This window comes from Bubalus kerabau, chromosome 6 (genome assembly GCF_029407905.1).
Source record: "Bubalus kerabau isolate K-KA32 ecotype Philippines breed swamp buffalo chromosome 6, PCC_UOA_SB_1v2, whole genome shotgun sequence".
NCBI lineage: Eukaryota > Metazoa > Chordata > Mammalia > Artiodactyla > Bovidae > Bubalus > Bubalus kerabau.
This window is the reverse complement of record NC_073629.1, coordinates 112,546,389-112,570,809: the sequence shown is the minus strand read 5'-3', so window position 1 is coordinate 112,570,809 and position 24,421 is coordinate 112,546,389. Positions and strand designations below refer to the sequence as shown.

The window sequence follows — 24,421 nt, the reverse complement described above, 5'->3', positions numbered from 1 at the left end:
AAAGTGTCATCACGATGGGCTGTGAGATGAGCAAGGAGCACACTGAGAAGATCTGGGGACTGGCTTGGGGTGTCAGTTCCTTCTACCCCTAGCTCAGCTGCCCATTGGGCATGGCTTCCTGGTGAGGGTTCTCCTGCCTCTAGGGAGAGGCTGTGCCCTTGAGGCTAATGTAAACAGAATGGGGTTGGATCTGGAGATGGGAACTTGTGCTGGGTACCAAGATCTGGGCATGAGGGCTCGTGGTGGATCCCCCACAGCTTCTCAGAGGATGCTCAACTCTCTCTGTTTCTGTCTCCAGCTCTAAATCGGGCAGCTGTACTCTTTTCTGAGTAGAAGCTTTGATGATCAGTCTCCCTCCCTTGACCCAGAGCTCCTGGAAGGGGCAGCCTCTTGGCCCTGGGCCATAGCTGGATGGATTGGGGGTGGCCATGTGACCCACACTGGACAGATCAGCTGATGGGATTCTACACACATGTTGATTACGGAAGGCCCCACAGGCTTGGCTTTCCTGGTAGAGACGGGAAAAGCGTGTTCCAGCATCATCTCTCCCACCTCTGTTGCTGCCTCTCCCACCTCATTGCATCACTCTTATAAGATGTCCTAAGCCTCGTACGTCTGCACGCCTCCATCGCACGTGCTCTGGTCTGACTGGGACACAATCTAAGAGAAGTCTGAGCCCTGGTCAGCTGCCTGGCCCCCAGGTGACCACTCCCTGCCCCCAGCTCAAGTCTCTGTTGCTGCAGATAGACCTGAGATCCAGCCTGGAGACCTGATGGCCCCATACCCAAAGATGCTAAAGTCAGCTCCCACCAGGCTTGGCCCAGGAACAGGGCACTGGCTTCAGGAGCCTGGTGACCGAGGCGTGCTCACATGCTACCTAGACCCTCTCTTCTTCCTGGTTCTGGTCTCTGTCTCTCCCTGTATTTGAATCTGGGCTCAATGGTTAAGTAGCTGTGAAATGTAGGCATGTGTTGGCAGTTCTCTGAGCCTCAGTTTCTCCATCTGTGCAATGGGATACCTGTGCTCTCACATGTAATGTGTCCAGGACTACTGACACGCAGTAGGTATCTTGCAAATGTCAACTATTTTACTCCCTTGCTTAGATTTGAGAAGAGAGGAGGTGGGGTCAGTGCCTTGAACCCGACACTCCAGAGAACGCAGGGATTAAGCAGAGCCCAGCACAGCCTGGCCTCATCTCCCTGGGGAATAAGGATGCCTGCATCTGCTCTGGTGACAGCATGGTGCAGGGCCACTCCGTGGCCCTAGTGTCACCAGGACACTTGGCGGTCACCTCCCCTCCACCTTCGGCAGCCCCAGCCTGGCCTCCATCAGCTCTGCCTCCCCAGCCTTGCCCAGCTTCTGCCTGTCACTGCAGGCAGGACTCGGAGAAGGGACCTGCCCTCATTCCAGGGAGGGTGGCAATGCCTGCCTTCTAGAGGCCTCTGGGGATTACATTTGGATAATACTTCTCATCCAGAGGCAATGTTTGCAGATGGCTGATCGAGGAGACTCCCACGCCAGCCTTTGCCTGCCACTCGACTGCCATTCTGAGTCTGAGCATCCTCAACGCTCCTTCTCCTCCTCCACGAGGCAGCTAGCCAGCCCTGACTGATGGTTTAGCAGCTCTGAAGCCATAGCTGAGGGAGTGAGTCTCCCAGGTGGCTGGAGAATGGGTGGCCTAAACTGTCCTGGGGATTGTGATGCGAAGGTCAGCAAGGAAGCTATCCTAGAGTCAGACGAGCTAGATTCTGATCCTGCCACCACATCCATGGGCTCTGTGACCTAGAGGAGGTTACTTTCCCTCTCTGAGCCTTTCTTTCCCCAGGGTGCATTTTACAGTGCGACTGCGGCGATTCAAGGCGACGCTCATAAACTCCTGCTGAGCCTCCAAGACACAGCAACCGTCATTCGTGGCTGGGTCATAGCTCCATGCAGCAAGGGAGACTTGTGGGCAAAGGAACTAACAGTTACTGAATCCAGCGCAGTTTGGGGCAGAGTTAAGCATGTGGGCCCTGGAAGGCACTTACCTGGGTTCCAAGTCTCAGCTCTACACTTCCCAGGTGCCTAACTCCAGGCAAGTAACTGACCTGCTTTGCGTCTCAGTCTCCCCATGTATTTAATATGGGTAACAGCACCCTACTCATAGAACTCTAGGTGGTTTACGTGAGATAATGGGCTTACAAGCTCTCAGTACAGGATGTGGCACACACTAAGTGCTCAAGAAACATTCACGCTGATGGAGGGGCCAAGATGTGCCAACGCTGTCCATATACTCTCTGAACAATAAACCAGAGACCCAACCATTACGTAGAGCAGACACAAGCAGAGGGGAGAGGAAGGAGACAGGAAGGAAGACTTGGAAATGGGGGAGGGAAGGGTTCCTGGATTATATCACTCACCCCCATCACACCTAAGCTAATGCCTTACATTCATGGTTTCAAGTGGCCGAAGTCCAGACTAAATCAGAGAGGGGCAGAGAAGAAATTATTGGCTGCTGTCGTCACACCGTAGCTGGCTCCAGGGATGACTAGATCCAATGACTCAGAAGCCACGAGCCCGTCTTTCTGGGCCCATCTCTGCTGTGCTCTGTTTGCCAGCTTCTTCCACTCTGTTGCAGATGGCAGACTGGAGGCTGGGACTATGGCCACAATTACCAGCTCCCTGATTTACCCTCCTAGCTTCACCTCCAGAGAGATGATCTCTTCCCTTGGGTCCAGTTAGAACAAGCCCACTGGGAGCCTCTGAGTAGTCTAGCTGGGGTTGTGCCCACTCCTGGGGCCCCGGGCATGGGCTCCTGCTGGAACCCCCAGGACTGATTTTGGGGACCACTCTCCCAAAGAAGGAGTGTGCTTGAAAGAAGGGAGCTAGGCACTGTGGCTGAAAGAGGCAGGGGCTTGGATGGAAACATCAGGGGCCAGGCTTCTTACTCTGGGTGTCAGGAAGGGCTCCTGCCAGCGAGAGGTACCCACAGCTGGCTGGGGGACTAACTCCCCAAACTTGGTCTTGTTCTAGATCTCATCGCCTCCCCCTTTGCTGCATTCTGCCAAAGGTGGACAGGTATGCCTGGCCCCCACCACGCTGACCCTATTCTTACACCTGATCATCTGTCCCATTTCCTGTCCACATAGTCCCCTGGGCTAGTGCTGACCCCGTACTTGGCCTTGGCCAGCCTCGGCCCAGGGAAGTGGACCCAGGCTCTGTGTGTACCTGCAGATGCTGGTAGGTTCAGCATCTAGGTCAGTCCACCTGCTGGACTCAGGGCATCCTATGACCTGGGGATAACTTCACCAGATGTGTCTGCAATAAGGATACACCTGACGGGAAAAGTCTCCCTGAGCCCTGTAAGTGCTGAGATGTAGACACCTTCTCTTTCCACCTGCTCTCCTCCTGCAATACTTGGCCTTGTTCCTTCCCAGCTCCTCCTTCTCCCTGACCTCAAGGAAGTTCCTAGACCACCAACAGAGGCTAAACACACAGACTTCTAACAAACCTGAGTGTGAGAACTGACTATTCCACTCACTGCTGTGAAATGTGAATAGTTGCAAAGACAGTACAGAAATTTCCTGTACACCCCTCCCCCAGCTTCCCCTAATATTAGCATCTTACATAACTACGATCCATGTATCAACCTAAGAAATCAACATAGTGAAGTATGCATGTGCATAATCTCTCTCTAGGCTTTTGGAGCTGATCTACCTAAAGCATTATCATCATTTTTATTGAACTATCACAGTCACATCTGATTGAGTAACATTTCTTGGAATGAGGTCAGCACCAAAGAGCCTAGATCTACCTATGACCTTGCCTCCTTCGCCCATCTGGCTTCCAGGAAGTGGCAGATGCTTCTCTCTACCACCACGTTCCTTCCTGAAACATATCCATCCCTCAAACACTGCTTATTAACGGCCATGAAAGCAGCAGTCACACTGCTCCAGCAACTCACAGCTACTGATTGAGGGTGTGTGTGTGTGTGTGTGTGTGTGTGTGCGTGCATGCATGTGTGTGCACATGAGTAGTGAGTGAATGAACTGAAAGACTGTAAGCGTGAATTAACTGGTAAGCCAATGAGTGAATTAGTGACTTAATGAGTCAGCCAGTGAGTGAAGAAGTGTGTAAAATTGAGTAGATCACGCTCCCTGCTCCCTCAACTAATCCAATCAGCAGTGGCACAAATTTCTCATCTTTATTAACATAAGCGGGGGTTAGGATAGCACCGGGATAGTTACAGACCACTAGCTGGATGCGAAAGATAACCGTGTTCATTTTCTAGTGCAGCTTTCACAAATCACTGCAGATTCAGTGGCTTGAAGCAACACAGATTTCTTTTCTGACGATTCTGGAAGTCAAAGTGGGCATCGCCGTGCCAAGGTCAAGGTGTCTGTGGGGTTGCACTCTGTCCGGAGGCTTTAGAGGTGAGATCTGTGGGCTTGCCTTTGCCAACTTCTAGCAAGTCACCTTCGTTCCCCCCCTGCGGTCTCTTTCCGTGCCTTCAAAGTCACCAGTGTAGCTCTTCAAGTCTCTCTGACCCTCTATGTCTGTTATCACATCTCAGTCTCTAACTCTGAAACTCCTGCTTTCCTCTTACAAGGACCCATGTGATCACATCAGGCCCACGCGGATAATCCAGGATAACCTTCCCATCCCCAAATCCTTAACACAATCATATCTGCGAAGTTCCCTTTGCCATGTAAGGTAATGTATTCACAGGCTTTGGGGCTTAGGACATGGACCTCTTTGTGGAGCCAGCTTTCCACGTGCCACAGGTGCCTTGCTCAGAGGGCAAGAGCAGCGTTGATCCTCACCCTCCAGGAGGAACCGCAGCAGGGGAGGCAGGAGAGCGCGTCATGGCAGTTACCACACACCTCTGCCAACTACTTTTTCAGGTTGCTGTTGTTGTGACCTGGGATTTTTAAAGTTCCCCAAAGTTGATGCTTGCCCCCACATTTGAGAAACGCTATGATGAGAAGGTCTGCCAGGAGCGTACAATTGCTGCAAGTGAGGGTAAAATGTGCCCCTAGGATTCCCAGAGAAGGATTAAGGACAGGGTGCCTCAACCCTGGGTACATATTCCTATCAGCTGGGGAGATGAAAAACAACTTATTTTGAAATGAGAACAGAATAGCAAAGACAGTACAGAAATGTCCTGTACACCCCTCCCCCAGCTTCCCCTAACATTAGCATCTTACATAAAACCATGGGCCATGTGGCAAAACCACATTGGTGTAGAGCTATTGGTTCAGTGGAAGACTTCATTCTCATCTCCCCCAGGTTTCCCACTAAGGCCTCCTACTGCTCCACGATCCAGTCCAGTATTTCTTGGGCATGGAGTCATCACGTCTACAGAATCTCCTCTAGTCTGTCAGTTTCTCAAGCTTTCCTTGTTTTCTCAAGACTTGGACACTTTTGTACTGATCAAGTATTTTGCAGCTGCTGCCTCAGTCGTGTCCGACTCTGTGCGACCCCATAGACGGCAGCCCACCAGGCTCCCCCGTCCCTGGGATCCTCCAGGCAAGAACACTGGAGTGGGTTGCAGACTGACCTTTAATTTGGGTTGGTCTGATATTTTCTCCTGATTACACCAGGATTATGGATTTGGGGGAAGAATACCACTGGGTGAGATGCTTTTATCATCACATTGTAGAAGACGGGCGTCATATCAGTTGGTCTATTACCAATAGCCTTCAGGTGGATTCCTTGGTTACTGTAGCATCTGCCCCCTTCCTCCACTATAGAGATGTCCCCTGTCCCTGTCCATACTCTACTCATTAGAAGTGAGTCCTAAGTCCTGCCCACACTGCAGGGGAAGGTCAGTGTCAGGCGCTTTACTCCCATCCTTTCAGTTAATCCTCACCTTGATCATTTCACTCCACATCCAGCCAAGACTGTAACAAGCCAGACTTGCCAAAAGTCCCCTAGCTACTACGTGGCAAAGCTCGCATTGGAGCTCAGTGTCTGTCTGGCTCCAGAGGCCATGCTCTTTCCACTTCATGTTATCACTGCTGAGTGAAGAGGCTCTCACAACCTCTGGGGTGGGGGCTCCATCCCAGTCTACGTAGACAAGTGTTTTTCAAATCTATCCCTGGATTATGACCCATTCACAAGATCAGACTGTGGGGTGCATTTTATTTTTATTTATTTATTTTTGGCCAGGCCACATAGCATGCAGGATCTTAACTCCTGACCAGGGATCAAACCTGTGTGCCCTGCATAGGAAGGCACAATGTCTTAACCACCCGATGGCTAGGGAAGTCCCAGAGGTGTATTTTAAAAAAGAAAATAAAGTACAGCATATTAAAAGAGTATAGAATAGAAAAGAAAAGAGTACATTACACACATAACAAGTTTATTTTCATAAAACTTTTTTTTTTCTGAAAACTTTATGTGCTCAGAGACTTTATAATGGGGGTAAAAATAGCACCCCTGCCCCCACCCCCCACACAGGGTGGTCACAAGGATGAAATGAGACGATGCAGGTGGTGTTCTTAGAACAGAAGCACCCGCTAACAGCACTGAATGCATGTGCATAAGTGGGTCATGAAATAGAATACACTGGGCTTCCCTTGTAGCTCAGTCGGCAAAGCATCTGCCTGTAGTGCAGGAAACCCGGGTTCGATCCCTGGATTGGGAAGATCCCCTGGAGAAGGAAATGGCAACCCACTCCGGTATCCTTGCCTGGAAAATCTCATGGACAGAGGAGCCTGGTGGGCTGCAGTCCATGGGGTCGCAAAGAGTCACGTATGACTGAGCAACTAACGCTTACTTACTTATAGAATACATTTCCTATTGTAGACTGCAATCCAAAAGCTTGCAAATACTGAACTCACATCTCTAGACTGGAGTGGTCAGGCTTATGACCCTTGTGATTTTTATCTGGCCACTCATTCGTTTGGGTGTGGTCTCTGGCTCCTTCTGAGCTATGATGGCAGAGCTGAAAACTAACTTGCAACAGAAAATGTGTGCTCCATAAGCCTTCAGTATTCACTACCTGACCTCCAGAGCTGCGCCCCTGTCTGGAGGTCATCTCATAATACAGAGGACATTAGACACTTCTTCCTAAGCCACGTGGCCTTGTCCTGCCTGCTCCTGGCTGGCATAGCAGCCCCTGCAGGCCCTTCTCCACCGTGGTACCGCCCAGCACACAGGCCTCCAGAAGCTTGACACCCTCCTACTTTGGAGGGATGCCCACACTTGCTTTATTTCTCCACCTCCATGGCTGTTTGCTGTCCATGTGGGAGGTTAGAAACATGGCATACAGGTCAGGGGCCCAGCAGGCAACAGATGGTCACTCAAATTAGGATAATTTGAGGAGTGTTTAACAAAGCGGCTATTTACCAAGGGAAAGGCAAGGTGTTGGAAAGCCACAGGGGACAGCAGAGGCCTCAGAGGCTAGTAAAGGTGGAGCTCTTACCCCCTCAGCTGGAGGGGACAGGACAGGGAAGCTGGAAGGAGAGAGTCATTTAGAGAGGATGCTTAAGAGGAGTCAGGACTTGCAGTCCAGAGATGAGGAGCCAGCTCCAGGTAACCTTACAGGGAGGGAGCCAGATCCCTCCCTCTGTGATCTCCTGTCAGAGTCCCCACTGGCCAAACTGAAATGGAAGCCGGAGGGCACAGGAGCCACTGATATGGTCCATATGGGTCAGCTTCCCAGAACAAGCAGCAGGCAGGAAAGATGGAAAGGAGCAAACCTCAGATACCCGTGTACACGGCATCAGTTGAGAAAGTCAGGTGCATTTATTCTTCCTGCAACTCCACCAGATGAAGGAGTCCCCTGCTTCACCCTGCCAAGTCGGGAGTGTGGCCCCACCACCAAAGGCCATACTCTCTTCTCTTCCTAGATCTGCTAGGCTCTGGCAGATGGTTATCATGGGGCTGATGTTTCTAGATCTTATCATCCTGAGGGTGGGGGATGGAAGGTTGTGAACGGAGACACAGATAAGCTGCTGGGGTCTTTTGTGCAACTGAGCTGAACCTGATGAACATGTATGCACATTAGACAAGTTCTTCCTCACAACCCATCCACTCAAGTCCAGCAAACAGATGAGCCAACCTCTAGCCTTGGGAGAAAGAACCAGAGTGGAAAAAAAGCTCCCTAGGCTAAGAAGTGTCCCCAGAGTAACCAGTTCCCACAGGCCAGACCTCTCTGCCCCCGCTGCTGGCCTGGATTGCTGGGGCTGGCATCTGGCATCCTACAGCCCTCCCACTCCAGCCACAAAACTACAGCAAGTCACTGGGAGGGTGTTGCCTGGCCAGTAGAACATTGATTGTACGTCGCTGATCCCACAGATGAGACAACACAGGCTTGGGAAGGGACTGGCTGAAGCAGCCCAACTACCGTGTTGCAATTTGGGGCTAGGAATTAGGCTTGAAGACTCTAGTCAATTTTATATAAGATGGAACTTGCAATCAGTCATGGAGTCCTGGGAAAAGTCTTGGCAAAAATTCAAAATGTGCTCTAGGGACCTCCCTAATGGTCCAGTGGTTAAGAATCTGCCTTCTAATGCAGGGGACTCAGGTTCAATCCCTGGCCAGGGAACTAAGATCCCACATGTTGTGGGGCAACTGAGCCCACACACCACAACTAGAGAGAGCCCACATGCTGCAACTAAGACCCGACACAGTCAAATAAATAAATAAAAATAATTAAAAAAAAAATGTGGTGGTCTAGTCTGAGGCAAGTTTGTCAGGCTCAGCTGCTGAGACCAGGCACTCAGACCCCCGGCTACCAAGGCTGCAGTATCTGTGCAGGCGGGATGCAGCACAGGCTTGAGTCGGGCTAATCGGATCAAATCCAGACTCCAACCTGTTAGTGGCTGTTCTACCTTAAATATGTTAATGTTTATGTTAATGAGGCTTGGTGTTCTAGCCCTGTAAACTTGGTTCTATCAACAACCCCTGAGTTATAGCAACTCCAAGACCATTCAAGGAAGTACCCTACAGTGTCCAAAGGTCAAGAAACGGCACTCTTCTTTTCTTTTCCCTCCAGTTGGAAGGCTGCTAGAATATTTGCAGCTTTCCCCCCCAAAAGCCCGAAGCCAACTAGTTTGAGTGTAGTTGCTAGAGCTTTGTGCTCTAACCCCAAGAAATGGGGACCTCTGGGATGAGAACAGGGGGCCTCCTGTTGGGCCAAGGATTTTCTATCTCATTTTCATGGGCTCTGGTGTAATATTAGTAAAACCTTAAGGGGCTCCTCCCTTCTTCCCCAATCCCCACCCTCATCCCCACCCAATTCATTTCAGAGAAACGAAGAGTTGAGACTTAGAGGCCGAGCGCTTGGCTTTTATATGAGATAACTCTGTCCTGACAGGAAGCCAGCCACAGCTGTCAAACTTGATTCTTCTTAGAGTTACTACTAAACTCTTTGTATGGTAGGAGCTGCCCCTGCTCAAGGCAAACGGAAAGGCTTCACATTTCATCATGACAGCTCTGAGCCATCCACCTCCTCATGTTCATTATTTCCAGGCTGTCTTTGGAAAGGTTGAGGAGGCATCTTGACAATCGTACAGCGAGGAAGGCAGACCCTGTGGCTCGTGACTGCATCCAAAGGATGGAGAGCTCCCCACCTGAGCCCAGCACGCTGCCTCCAGGAAGCCAGGGAGAAAGACTGCAGAGGGCACGGTTGCTCTAGAGCCTTCCCTGGATAACCCATCATCTTCCATGGGGAGCAAATCTGACCTCCAAGTAGCCAACCAATAAGAGCACCTGTATGCAAATGCCTCCAGCACTGGCCTGGAGTGGCTGGCCTGGGAGTGATGTCACAGTCCCCTCTGACCCAACAATGCCGCCACCACTGAAAAGGCTGACCCTTGCCTACAGCTCAGACAGACAGAAAATTTCACCACCAGCAGAGCATTTACTAATTGCTTCTGGAGTGTGGGGGACAAAGGTCTCTGCTGTCCAAATTACTGGGTCCAGAAAAGAAAATGAATTTATGAACATGCGAAAAAGAGACCAGCTAAAGCCTAAGGCAAATGTCTCTTCTTACATCCACTTTTTGCTGAATTACAGAAACAAGTTCAAGGAGCAGCAGCCCAATACCTACCTTGGCTTTAAAGAGTTTTCTAGAAAGTGTTCGGAAAAATGGAGATCCATCTCAAAGCATGAAAAGGCCAAATATGAAGCCCTGGCCAAGCTCGACAAAGCCCGATACCAAGAAGAGATGATGAATTACTTCGGCAGGAGGAAGAAAAGGAGAAAGCGGGACCCCCACGCACCCAGACGGCCTCCATCGTCCTTCCTACTCTTCTGCCAAGACCATTATGCCCAGCTCAAGAGTGAGAATCCAAGCTGGTCAGTGGTGCAGGTGGCCAAGGCCTCGGGGAAGATGTGGTCTGCAAAGACGGATGTGGACAAGCAGCCCTATGAACAAAGGGCAGCTCTCCTGAGAGCTAAGTACCGAGAGGAACTCAGTGTCTACCGTAATCAATTCAACACCCGGAAGACGTGCTTGCAAGAGTCAGCTACGAACCAGTGCAGAGGGTTCGAGCAAGCTGAGTCAGATACAACTGATGAATCCAACTAGAAATAAAGGGCCATTCCGTGGTATTCCTGCCTCTGGTCTTGTATATGGCATTAGAGTTGCCATGGCTGCCACTTTGGAAAACAAGTGAGTGGCAAGGTGGAGTCGAGATCGGGGTTTGGGAACTGATCCTGGGAGGGGCTGGCTTTGGGAGAAGGAGCTACAGTGTCTGAAGAGGTGTGTGGCCAGTGTTTACCGCGCTTGGCTTGCGCAGGTGGGGTGGGGTGTGGGAGTCTCCAGGTGTAAAGAAGCTAGGAGTCCTAGGGGTGGGAGCATCTGGTCCCAAGCGGTTCTCTGGGGTGGAGGACCCGGCTCACAGAGTGCAGTGTCCAATCGCCAGACCTGCCGCCCTCCTCACCAGGAGGGCAAAGGGCCTGGAGTCCAGGCCAGGTTTCCAATTCAGGCCCCAGCAGAGGCTGGGAAACTGGAGTTTAGGTGGGCCTTAGAGGAATCAGTGTCTGCAGGGATTCCAGAACTGATCCTCCAACAAGTCTTAGATACTATTTGTGGGCTGGGATGAGACCTCAGGGGTGGTCCCCATTCTATTCACTAGGGTGAAGCTTGAGGTTGATTTTACAAAAATAGGTTATCTGACTCTGTCTGAGTACTATAAGCTGAAGAAAACTCTTTTCTCGACATTTTGGTGGGCATCTACCCAGTGAATCTTCTGTGGACGCAAGCATAACCCACAGGGTGGACACGTGTTGCCTTTATGACCACTCAGAACCCATTTCTTTTCCTCCTGCTCACAGCACACCACCTCCGTCCTGATCAAGACTGGATCAGATGGATTCCCCCCGGACACAGTGATTGGCTCACTGGTGGGCACGTGATCCAAGTTGGTCCAATCAGAGCGGATCTCAGGACTTGTCTAAGGAGTCCTAGGGGAGGATGCTGTCCTGGGGGCTGTAGGCAGTCATTTGCCTCATTCTCAGGCCAAAATGTTAGTCCCTTTGGCTTCTTGGACTTTTGAGTGAAGATAAGCCCACATGTTTTAGTTTTTATCTAAGATGGTATGAGTTAGGTTTTCTGCCACTTAAAATGAGTCAAGACTGGTCCTTTGATACAAATGGGATCGCGCTGTGTCTGCTTTAACTGTATTTTCCAGGCGACAACACACTGTGGGCAATGTTTCCTACTAATCTGAATTGATACGGGATGTTTTGAAATGGTCTTTGACTTCTGACAGCAAAGAGACTAAGAAAAAATGCAAAACTGCTTCTTTTGTCACCAGGTTCTGCACGCAACAGACTTCCCTAATTCCACCTCTAACCCTTATTCCACGAGGGATTTGTATCTTTGTAACCTGTTGTTGTTTAAACTTTTACTCAGGGAACAAAAGTAAAAATACATATTTTGGAATAGTCTTTTCAAACTGGGTCATTTCTCACCCTTTGGGGGTAAGAAGTAACATGGTGGAGCGACTTAGAAATTCAGGGTCTGGAATCAGGCCGAATTATTTATGAAGGGCTCACCTGGGCCAGACACTGTGCTGGAGACCAGGAGGCCCAATGCAGTCTACTGTTGAGTTCCTGCCTTCATGGGAGGGCTGGACACAGGAGAGAAGAGACTGCACAAACAGCTGAGGTTGGCAGGACTGAGGACCACTACCAAGCAAGTGCTAAAGTCTGCCCAGAGGAAGCAGCTTTCTCCTCCTCAGCAAACTTGTACTCAGGCTGGCAAATTCTCCTATCCCCCTTCCCATTCCCTAAGCTGCTGTTCCAACTTGGCTCTGCTCCCCCTCAAGCCCAGCCTCCAATCTCTCAGGAGACACCCTCATTTTCTGCTTCATTGGCAAAGTTGAGACTGTGAGTTTTCTTCTTTCTCAACTTGAAGTCCACAGCCATTGTTCCTCCTGGTCTTAAGCCTCATAGCAAGAACCTTCTTGCTCGCCTCTTCCCCTCCCTCCCTTGGCCCTTGCTCCTCCCTGTAAAGATGCTGACTCTCTAGCCTCTAGCTTTAGTGTCCTGACACAAGTGGTTTTGATCACTGGCAGGACCTTGGGCAAGTAAGTTCTCCTCCTCCCGTCTCAGATTTCTCATCTGTGCAAAGGGGATGGTGCCTGCCTTGCAGGTGGTTTTAGTGATTAAATGATGTAATGCATGCAAAAGCGTTTGGCATGGTCCTGAGCACACAATAGGTTCTGTGGTGGATCCTCTAGAGTGGCTACTCCTCCATGATTCCCCTCTCCTGGAATTCATACTCTGGTGTGACCCCTTCCCATTAAATGTGGGCAGAACCTGCGACTTGCCTTTAACCAACAGAACCAGGGCAGAGGCCATGGGATGTGACTTCTGCGATTGTGCCATGGTATGTAAAATTCTATCCTGCAGGTTGATTTGCTCTAAAGATCCTCCTAGTTGGCTTGATGAAGTAACTGGCCAAGCTGGGAAAGCCCATGTGGCAACAGGCTCTGGGGAATCTCTAGGAACTGAAGGTGCCACAGACCAGCAGCCAGCAAAAAAAATCAAGATTCAAGAAACTACTACAGCAAACTCATGAACAGAGAAGTGTGTCCTTCCCCAGGTGAGCCTCCAGAGGAGAACTCAGCCCTGGCTGACACCTCAAGAACTTGCTTGGCCTTGTGTGATGTCAAGCAGTGGACCCAGCTAAGCTATTAGGAGAGTCCGACCCACAGAAATGATGACAAAATAAATGTGGGTTGTTTTAAGGCAACAAGTTTGCGGTAATTGGCTATAGGGCAGTAGATAACTAACACAGTACTCATTAATGAGAGCCTCCTTGCATTCTAAAAGGAACCATCTTTAACCTGCTTTCTCCTTCCAGCCTCCACCCTACTTGTTTAATTTCTTTTCCTTTGTTCCCAAACTCTTGAACAGGGAGGAGGGCCCCCCGGGCTAATTAGATCCTAATTTGCACCACTCTGCCATGGTTCCAGTTAGGCTGTCTCGTTTCCAGCCTGGTTTGTGGCCTCTTGGTGGGCAGTGGCTGTGCAGCTCACCACGGTCTTCTCTGGGAAGAGGGCCCCCGCAGAGCTGGGCCCCAGCCCTCATGCCGCCCTCTTCTGCTTTCCTGTGTGATTAATTACGTGAATGAGGGTGGCCAAGTCAGAGTTTTGACAACGGCTTGCAGTACTCCTGCTGAAAACTAACTCTATTAACATTCCTCTATGAAAAAGCCGGCAGGAGGGTGTGAATCTGCTGGCTTCTAATGACTGGAATGGAATGACAGTGTAGGGAGGGAGGGTAGAGGGGGAGAAGCAGGGGGAGCCTGCGTCTAAGATACGGGGGAGAGGAAAAGCAGGCGGAAAGCCTGTGGGGTGCTCGCATTCCCCTCAGACCCTCGCAACGGGGCTCAGTTGCCCCTGCCCTCTGCCCTCAGGAAGAAGGAGACCAAATCTTTGGGCCTATGGCTGTCTGGATGCCTGAATCACTCCACTCTGAACCTTCTCTCCCAGAGCATTTCCGTTCATTTATTCAGCAAATATTCACATACATCTTATGCCAGCGACATACCAGGAGCTATTCTAGTGCTAGGGAGGCAGCAGCATCCCTGATCTCTCATAAATATGTAAACAAGTCAACAAATAAACACAACAGGTCATTTTTTTGAGAGTGTCAAGTGCTCTGAAGAAAATAACCCAGGATAATGAGATAAATCATGACAAGCGGGGTTGCGGGCACTTTAAATGGGTGTTCAGAGAAGATGACATCTGGGTTTGAGAGAGGAGATATATATATAAATATATATATATATATATATATATTTATATATATACACACACACACACGATTATGGCCGATTCGTGTTGCTGCCCAGCAGAAACCAATAAAACAATGTAAAGCAATTATCTTCTAATTAAAAATTTAAAAAATAAAGGACAAGAAGGAGCCAGGCTTGCCAGGATCTCAGGGAAGAGCTATTCAAGGTGAAGGACAGCAAGTGCAAAGGTCCTGAGGCAGGAATGGGCTTGGCATATTGGACAGAAGTGAGGCTAGAATGACTAGAGGGGTGAGTGAATGGGCAGATGCGGTTGGAGAGGGACAGGCCTTGGCAAGGAGTCTATGGTGAAACCTCAGTGCAAAGAGGAGTCAAAGAGGCTTTCCTGCTTCCACTCCACTTCTGGCTAGGTCATTCTGGAGTCTCCCAAATTCCACTGTGGGGATGCTGGTCCCTCCAAGGTCTGCAAGAGGAGGAGGCAAGGCCAGCACATGCCAAATGCATGGCACTCCTCCCTTTTGTGAAGTGAAAGTCACTCAGTCGTGTCCAACTCTTTGCAACCCCATGGACTATACAGTCCGTGGAATTCTCCAGGCCAGAACACTGGAGTGGGTAGCCGTTCCCTTCAGAAGCCTCCACCTGCTCCTCTTGGGAGATTTGTCAGCTAAAAACCAAATGTGGAAGCTATGAAACTTCTCTCCTATGATTCATTTCCCCAGAGATGGGAGGAAGGGCAGACGAGGATGGCAAAACATCCTAGGGGAACACTGCTTCCTAGGGCTCAGATTTTCAGGTGGTGCAGCTCCCACTAGACCAGTGGTTCTCAGCTTTGAGCCTTCATCAGAATCACCTCAGACCTCATTCAGACACAGAATGCTGGGTCCCACCCCTAAAGTTTGAGTCAATTTTTCTGGGAGTGGGGCCTAACGTGCATTTCTGTAAGTTCCCAGATAATAGGATGCTGCTGGTCCCAGGATCATGGAGTTCTTTTCTCTTGTGCAGCCCTGGCATTTATGCTGATGAGGAGGCATCACTGATCTGCCAAGTGAGTCTTAGAGGAAGGGCTGACCTGCTCTCCTCTCTTCTCCCCCACCTCCCTGTCCCACCCCTTCAACCCTGGCTGCAAAGTTTCCTCAGGTCTCCTCTCCAACGGGTTCATCAGTAATAAAGCTGAGAAGCTAATCCTCATCTGTCTGTCTTCTTCATCTGCCAACTGATTCTGAACTTGAAAAGAATATATGTGGGCCTAGATGTGTACACAAATGTGTGGGCTTCTCTGGTGGTGCAGTGGTAAAGAATCCACCTGCAATGCAGGAGCTGCAGGAGACATGAATTTGATCCTTGGGTCGGGAAGATCCCCTGGAGGAGGCCATGGCAATCCATTCCAGTATGCTTTTTTAGAGAATTCCATGGGCACAGGAGCCTGGCAGGCTACAGTCCATAGGGTCGCAAAGAGTCAGACATGACTAAAGTGACTTAGCATGCGTACACACACACACACACACACACACACACACACACATACATACATACAAATAGATTGGGCTCCCCTCAAACCACAACAGAGAAGTTGATCCCAGTTGCAAACAATGATCGATTAGCACCTGGGCCACACAGACGTATTGGGATCTTAGCGTTAACTTCAGTCTTCACTAAAGCATCAGCTGTTTGGGGAACAAAAGGTCCAGTTTCTGGGCCTATAAGACTGAGGATCAAGTCCGTGGCCAGGGTGAGGTCATCAGAGTGAAGTCACAAAGCACTGGCACCCTTCTGTCCTGTCCTGCACCTCTAGTCACAAACCCACAAACAATCACAAACCCACAAACAATCACAAACAACCACAAACCCACAAACACCACCTGCATCTCTAGTCACAAACCCACAAACAATATCTAGAGAATAAATGATGTCTGGGACATCACTGTAAACGAAGCCTGGTATGTGACAAGTGCCCAATGGATGGGGTTGCCTGCCCTGGTCTCTAGTGAATGGTTTAAAGAAGGAGAGAACAAAACACAAAAAAGCAGTTCAGGCAAGAGAAAGATTTTGGCTAAAGGCCAAAAGGGGTCATGTGATCCTGAAAACTGGCCTTGGCCTCTGGGGTGGATCAGCAGTGACTCAGTGAGCGCTCTCGTGCAGCCATCCGCTTGTAAGAGTTGCCTTGTGACAGCCCCCGTCCTCTGCTGCCCTCTCCAGTGCCCCCGCTGCTCCGCTGGCTGGGCGGGAGTGGAGGGCGGGGTGTGGCGGCGGTTGGGCATCACGACGGGAGGCTGACGTGGCATAATCAGGCCACTGCTGCCTTGTTAGTGGCACCGTCGCCCACATTCAGCTCCTGAAATGGTTCCCAGCGAGCCCTGCCTCCTCGCATTCACACCCTTGTGTGATTCCTCCCTTTGAGTGTGGGCTGGACCTAGAGAGTCCCTTCTAATGAACAGAATAGGGCAAAAGGGACAGGATGCCGCTCCTCAGAAGGGACTAGGCAATAAAAGATTCTCCTGGTCTCTCCTCTCTCTCTCTCTCACTTACTCAAGCAACTGACATGCTGAAAGCCACCCTGTAGAGAGGTCCACATGGCAAGGAATTCAGGGATGCTTCTGGCCAGCGCCCAGCAAGGAACTGAGGCCCTCAATCAACCAACCTGCAAGGACCTGAATCCTGCCAGTAACTGAGTAAGCTTGGAAGTAGATCACTCTCCAGCCACCATGGATACCTTTATTGCAACTTTACGATTGGCCCAGCTAAGCTGTTACCAGGGTCCTGACCCATAGAAATTAAGATAATGCATGTTGTTTTATGGCACTAAGGTTTGGAGTAAATTGTTACAAACTGAAATAGATAATGAACACAGATTTTACTATCAAGAGAGAAGCAGTGTCATGAAAAATATCTCAGAAAGTGAGATGGCTTTGGAACCAGATGGTGGGCAGAGGCTGGGAGTATTCTGAGGAGCTTATTAGAGAAACCAGAACTTTAAGGATGTTGCTGGGAAAGGGTCAAAGGAAGGGAGGAACATCTTACTGGAAGCTGGAGGAAGGGGACCTCACTGTTATGCAGTGAGGGAAATCTTGGCAACAATGTCATCTGTAGGGATATGGAAGGGCACGTGCCTGATCAACTTTGTGATCTGGCTAAAGAGATATCCAAGCAAAGGGTTGAAGGTACTAGCTGGTTTCTCCTTGCTGCTTATGGAAACAGTGGCAGATTTTTTTTTCTCGGGCTCCAAAATCACTGTGGATGGTTACCACAGTCATGAAATTAAAAAATGTTTGTTCCTTGGAAGAAAAGCTATGGCAAAGCTAGACAGCGTATCAGAAAGCAGAGACATCACTTTGCCAACAAACGTCTAGTCAAAGTTATGGCTTTTCCAGGAGTTGTGTATGGATGTGAGAGTTGGACCGTAAAGAAAGCTGAGCACTAAAGAATTAATGTTTTCAAACTGTGGTTCTGGAGAAGATGCTTGGACAGAAAGGAGATCAAATCAGTCAATCCTAAAGGGAATCAACCCTGAACACTCATTGGAAGGACTGATGCTGAAGATCTAATACTTCGGCCACCTGATGTGAAGAGCCGACTCATTGAAAAAGACCCTGATGCTGGGAAAGATTGAGGGCAAGAGGAGAAGGGGTGACAGAAGATGAGATGGTTGGGTGGAATCACCAACTCCGTTGGGACATGAGTTTGAGCAAACTCCAGGAGACAGTGAAGGACAGGGAAGTCTGGTGTGCTGCAGTCCATGGGGTTGCAAAGAATCAGACATGACTAAGTGACTGAACAACAGCAATGTGAGAAGAGAGATAAAACGAGGGAAAGGTGGTGGGGAAGCAGCCAGATTTGATAGTTTGGAAAGCTCTCAGCCTCCCAAGACAGCAAAGGATGCTAAAATTAAGAGCTGGCTTTGAGCACTGTCAAGAAAAGGTGGTCTGGAGATAAAGCCAAAGGTGTGACTGTGCAACCCGTGGCTAAGACCTCAGGAAGATCAAAGGATTGCAGTGTTATTCAGCCTCACAAAGGCCCTTTAAAGAGAGGAGGGTGGGCTTTACAGATTCTCAAGATCAAACAGTAGGGCCTCTGGGGAGCGTGTGAGCATTGTCCCTTGGCCATCAAATGGACGCCCAAGGTAGAGAACTTCAGTTCAAAGAAACTTGCGGTTGTGGTTTTTGTTGTAATAGAGTGAATCTCAATGAAATTTACAGAAGACCCACGAAGTTTTGGAGAACACTGTTATCAGAAGTATCACTGTCAGATTGGAACAGAAAGGACAGAGAGGGTACAAAATAAAAAGAGGTCATTGGGCTCCCCAAATTCTCAGCAGGAAGCAGGCTGAAGAAAAGTAAGCTTCAAACATACATTTCCTTTCATGAAGAAAACAGAAGGACGACTCAGAGGGAGAAACCAAGAGCTCCAAAGGTAGAGCTGAATATTCTCAGATTTTAAAACTAATCAAGAAACTTCCAATATGTTCATTGGTGGATTTCAGAATTGTTATGGGCCAGGGACTTTTCTCGGCCTCACTTTCCCCACTTTTGAGTAAGAATGTCCGAACCCATTGCCCTGTGCTTGTTCCACCTCTGTGTGTCCTGTGTGTGGGGACAGAGAACTTGTTCACCTGGTTTTGCAAAGCTATAGCTCCAGAGTAACAATATTCTAGGACCTGTACTTAAGGAACTACACCAAGTCCATCCATACCTGAACTTGATTTACATGGTGCAATTCTGGACATTGAGCCAATGCTTTCATGGGATGAGGCTTTTGGGGGGCCTTGGGAAGGATTAACAGCATGTTACATGTGGAAAGGCCATGAAATCATTGCAGGATGGGGGCAGCTTGCGGCAGGAAGCTTTCAGATCAGTTCAGTTGCTCAGTGTCAGACTCTTTGCGACCCCATGAATTGCAGCACGCCAGGCCTCCCTGTCCATCACCATCTCCCGGAGTTCACTCAAACTCATGTCCATTGAGTCGGTGACGCCATCCAGCCATCTCATCCTCTGTCATCCCCTTCTCCTCCTGCCCCCAATCCCTCCCAGCATCAGAGTCTTTTCCAATGAGTCAGCTCTTCGCATGAGGTGGCCAAAGTATTGGAGTTTCAGCTTTAGCATCAGACCTTCCAAAGAACACCCAGGACTGATCTCCTTTAGAATGGACTGGTTGGATCTCCTTGCTGTCCAAGGGACTCTCAAGAGTCTTCTCCAACACCACAGTTCAAAAGCATCAATTCTTCAGTGCTCGGCTTTGCTCACAGTCCAACTCTTACATCCATACATGACCATTGGAAAAAACCATAGCCTTGACTAGATGGACCTTTGTTGGCAAAGTAATGTCTCTGCTTTTTAATATGCTATCCAGGTTGGTCATAACTTTCCTTCCAAGGAGTAAGCGTCTTTTAATTTCATGGCTGCAAACACCATCTGCAGTGATTTTGGAGCCCCCCCAAAATAAAGTCTGACACTGTTTCCCCATCTATCTGTCATGAAGTGATGGGACCAGATGCCATGATCTTCGTTTTCTGAATGTTGAGCTTTGAGCCAACTTTTTCACTCTCCTCTTTCACTTTCATCAAGAGGCTTTTTAGTTCCTCTTCACTTTCTGCCGTAAAAGTGGTGTCATCTGCATATCTGAGGTTATTGATATTTCTCCCGGCAATCTTAATTCCAGCTTGTGCTTCTTCCAGCCCAGCATTTCTCATGATGTACTCTGCATAGAAGTTAAATAAGCAGGGTGACAATATACAGCCTTGACGTACTCCTTTTCCTATTTGGAACCAGTCTGTTGTTCCATGTCCAGTTCTTTAGAAATGACTAGATGATTTTTGTCTCCTGGCATTCACACCCTTGTATAACCCTCTGTCCTTATGTCTATGTAGATTTCAGAGAAGACGGGGCTGGTCAATGAGAGGTACAGGTACACACCAGTTCTGTCCAAAGGAGGAGCTCAGTGCTTCTGATAAATAGAATACAGCAAAAGTGATGGGCCGCTGATTCTGAGATTAGGTTATAAACGACCATGACCTCTCTCTTTCTCTGTCTCGGACTCACTCTGATGAAGGCAACAGCTGTGTTGAAAGCTGCTCTGTGGGAAGGACCTGAGGCACTCTTTGTTCAACAGCACTGAGGACATCAAAATCCTTCAAACCACCCCGATAATAAGCTTGGAGCAAATCTTTTCCCCCAGCAGAGCTCTGAGATGATCATCACCCAGGAAGGCTCCTAGATGGCATTGTTGTGAGAATCTGGCTGAACCAGACCCAGGTTCCTACCACCTGGTCTAAACAGACCAGGTGAGATAAGAAACATGGGTTCAAGCTGTAAGCTTTGGGGTAATTTGTTACACAGGAAAGAGATATTTAGTACCCCCACCCCAAGGTCCTGTGCTACAACACTTCCTCCAGAAACACTCTCACTCTCCTCAGGACCTTTGCACATGCTGCTCCAGGCTGAACTCCTCCTTCCTACCTTCGGGGTCTGGTAAATTTTCACTTGTCAGACAAGACTCAGCTCAAGCGTCCCTTCCTCCGGGAAGCCCTCTTGGACCCTTTCACCCACTCGGTGCTCCCATATCACATCCTCATCTCATTCATATCACATCTAGTGTTTGTCTCAACTTGTGCAGGAGAGCAGGGGCCTTGCCTTATTCAGCCTAGTGCCCTTAAAAATCTCATAGTGCTTCACATGCAGTAAAATAATAATATAAAGCTGTTATTTATGTACCTGTGCCATGCCTGGTAGTGTTTGAGGTCATTTACATGTAATGTGTGAGTGTGTGCTCAGTCACTTCAGTCATGTCCAACTCATTGTGACCCCATGGACTGTAGCCCGCCAGGTTCCTCTGTCCATGGGATTCTCCAGGCAAGAATACTGGAATGGGTAGCTGTTCCCTTCTCCAGGGAATCTTTCTGACCCTGGGACTGAACCCAGGTCTCCTGTGTCTCCTGCATTGCCGGCCAATTCTTTACCCACTGAGCCGCTTGGAAAACCCTTACATGTAACAATCTTACTTAATAATAAACTCAATCAGGCAGAAACTTTAAACATCCCCATTTTGTAGATGAGGAACTGAGGCTCTAGGTGAGGTGCTCAGTGCCGGAAAATAAGCAATGGAATCCTGAAAGGTTCCTCCTTCCTGGGCCTGCTGTGAGTCACCTCTTCTTTTTGGAGCTGGACCCACAGCAGACTTGGGCCAGGAGGTCTCCTGAGACAACACCCTGTGCTTGACTGGTTACATCATTTGGCATTTCCAGAGAAATACCAGGATCTTTCCCTCGGTGCCTCCTCGGAAGGGCTTGGCTCTCACCCAGAGAATTTGTTGGGCACCAGAAATCACACCTCCAGCTCTCTGCTCACAGCTGCGTCTCTGGCCCACAGGCAGAATGAGTGTGTTCCTCCCCTCACACCCTGTCATTATGAACCATGTAAATTCCTCAATACTCGTGTTGAAATGAACAGATGCGGCTCTGTATTTTTAATGCATTATCTGCAATTAGCGGCAGTGGGCATGAAAGAACTCTGTGGTCCCTGGGGCTGCCCCTGGCAGATGCAGCTGTGAGTACATTTGCGCTGAAGGATCCGGCCCGGCTCCTCTGGCCCACACACCTCTGGTGAGTGGGCGAGGGAGCCTCCATTTGCATGGCGTCTGCCCGGCCAGGAAGCAGAAGGGGCTGCTGATGACTGGCGACTCCACTGCCAACCTGGCCCCTCGCATCCCTCCTAGGCTGTCTAAATACCCTGAGAGGAGGTCCTCCACCCAGATGTTAAGGGTGATGAAAGTTTTCACAGGACTGGGGTCTGTGAGAAGGGGTCTGTGCAAAGAGGGTGTGCTGCAGTGCCCGGAACAAACCTAAGGGGCTGTCTGCAGATTTCCGCGAAGACAGGGCTGGTCGATGAGATGTACGGGTGCACACCAGTTCTGTCCAAAGGAGGAGGACATTTTGGGTCATAAATATAATGCTAATACGGAGGAGGGCATGGCAACTCACTCCAGTATTCTTGCCTGGAGAATCCCCATGGACAGAGGGGCCTGGTGGGCTGCAGTCCATGGGGTCACAAAGAGTTGGACATGACTGGCGACTAAGCACAGCACAGCACAGCACAGCATACTATGGTCTTAGCACTCTCCAGGCATCATCAGAAGGCAGTGTCAATTCCTCACCCCTCCACTGCCCCCAACCACAAAGCACAGCTGAAGACCACCAGGGGTCCACCCGTAGTTGAACGAAGTTGGGATTATTGGCTCTTGGCCATGAGGGAGAATGCACAGCCCTGGGAACTGTCAGGCATCTCAGTGGCTAAGTGGAGGGCTTTTCTGGTGGCTCAGATGGTAAAGAATCCGCTTGCAATGCAAGAGACCCGGGTTCGATCCCTGCACTGGGAAGATTCCCTGGAGGAGGGCATGGCAACCCACTCCAGTATTCTTGCCTGGAGAATCCCATGGACAGAGGAGCCTGGGGTTGCAAAGAACTCACTGGAGGAGTTAGGCTTTTTGTTAGGTGATATGGGGGAGGGTTCAAAGCAGTGGAGCTTTGCTGTGGACTGGTTGCTAACAGGAACTGAATATACTTCTATGATTGGGTACTTAATTTTATCTAGAAGGTGGGAGGCATGAAGCAAGACTAAAGTTGTAACTGGTAAATAAGCAGCTGTTGAGAGTTCCCTGGTGGTCCAGTGGTTAAGAATCCGCCTTATAATGCACGGAATGCAGTATCCATCCCTCATCAGGGAACTAGAATCCTACATACTACAGGGGAACTAGGTCCTTACACTGGAACTACTGAGCCCATGCCACAACTAGAGAGACCTCACACTGCAACAAAAGATCCCACATGATGCTGTGAACACCAGATGCAGCCAAATAAATAAATAAACTATTTTTTTTACAAAAGAAGCAGCTGTCACTCGTGTTAGCCAAGATGCAAAGGGAGGGGGAGGTGGGGTCATTGCTGTCTTTTGGTGATATCCTCATTTGTGTCTGAGTTCAGATGTGATTATGAAGCGGCCTTGTTTTTGTCTTGCTCCATTGCGGTCACGGAGCTCTAACAAGAGGACGCCAAAGTCTAGGTGTGGGGGGGGCCAGCCCAGCTACCACCACTCAGTCCGTCTCTGGCCCTCAGGGGGCTGCTATTGTGGCAGCTTTCAGAAACAGAGAAATGCAAACTCAGAGAGCTGCCAAAGCTGAGGAGTGGAGCTGTGAGTCCACCATCACCGGAACTGGAGTAGATGCCGAGGGATTCGGAGGACAGGGGTGGAACGGGTAAGATTACGGAAGCCAGGCTGACCACGAAGGGGACTGGCCATGACGGTGAATCAGAGAGAACACAGGATTTGGAGCGAGAGCTCTCCACTTGAGAAATCTGTCCCTGCCACTTACTAGCTACTCGGCCTTGGGCAATTCACTGAACATCTTAGATTCAATTTCTTCTTTTGCATAATGGGGATACAGAAATCTGTTTCCCACAATTATTGTGAGAAAAAAATGAACAGACTCAGTATAAGGCACCTATGCAACTTCCAGAAACAGGAGAGTCCCTCTGAGCACTTCCTGTCTGCCACCCACTGTTCTGGGTATCTCACGTGTACCGACTCATCTAATACAGCAACCCCTCGAGGCAGATTCTATTATTAGAGTCCCTGGTCTGCAGGAGAGACGATGGAGGCACAGAGAGGTTAAGCAACTTCTCCAAGGTCACACAGCTGTCCAGGAGCAGAACTCAGGCAAGCTGGCTCCAGCACCTTCAACCTCTGCCTCCTCGTGGCTGCTAGGTCACTGTTCCTCCCATTTCCTAGGGCTTCCCTGGTGGCTCAGATGGTAAAGAATTTGCCTGCAGTGCAGGAGACCTGGGTTCAATTCCTGGGTCAGGAAGATCCTCTGGAGAAGGGAATGGCAACCCACTCCAGTGTTCTTGCCTGAAGAATCCCATGGACAGAGGAGCCGAGGAGGCTACAGTGCATGGGATTGCCAAGAGTAGGACACGACTAAGCAAATAAAACACACACCCCTTTCCTGCTTCAAGGACTTCAACCTCAACAGGTCTAGTCACATTTTGATGGTGACTGCATGCTCTGGAACTCCCCGGGTCCTAGACTTTTGCTTGTGGAAGGGTCCAAGCTGCTTTCTTGGCTCTGGTTTGGAGAGCACTTGTTTCCTTTTAGAAGGTCAAAACACTCTCAGCATGACAGATTATATAGATTCAGGTAGCTGCAGTGGATAGATCAAATAAAACATAGTATTGCCTTG

At 49.5% G+C, this 24,421-nt stretch overlaps 2 protein-coding genes across 3 annotated transcripts in view; one reads left to right on the top strand and one right to left on the bottom strand.

Moving 5' to 3' along the window:
- The window catches only part of CSMD2 (CUB and Sushi multiple domains 2), a 683,179-nt gene that overhangs the window by 348,190 nt on the left and 310,568 nt on the right, over nt 1–24,421 (bottom strand). The window lies entirely within an intron of this gene.
- On the top strand, nt 9,935–10,519 carry HMGB4 (high mobility group box 4). Its single transcript, XM_055586468.1, has one exon. The coding sequence runs from the start codon at nt 9,935–9,937 to the stop codon at nt 10,517–10,519; it is 585 nt and encodes a 194-aa protein (XP_055442443.1).

Coding starts and splice junctions, on each gene's coding strand:
- HMGB4 (XM_055586468.1), top strand. CDS start 9,935: ATGCGAAAAAGAGACCAGCTAAAGCCTAAGGCAAATGTCTCTTCTTAC.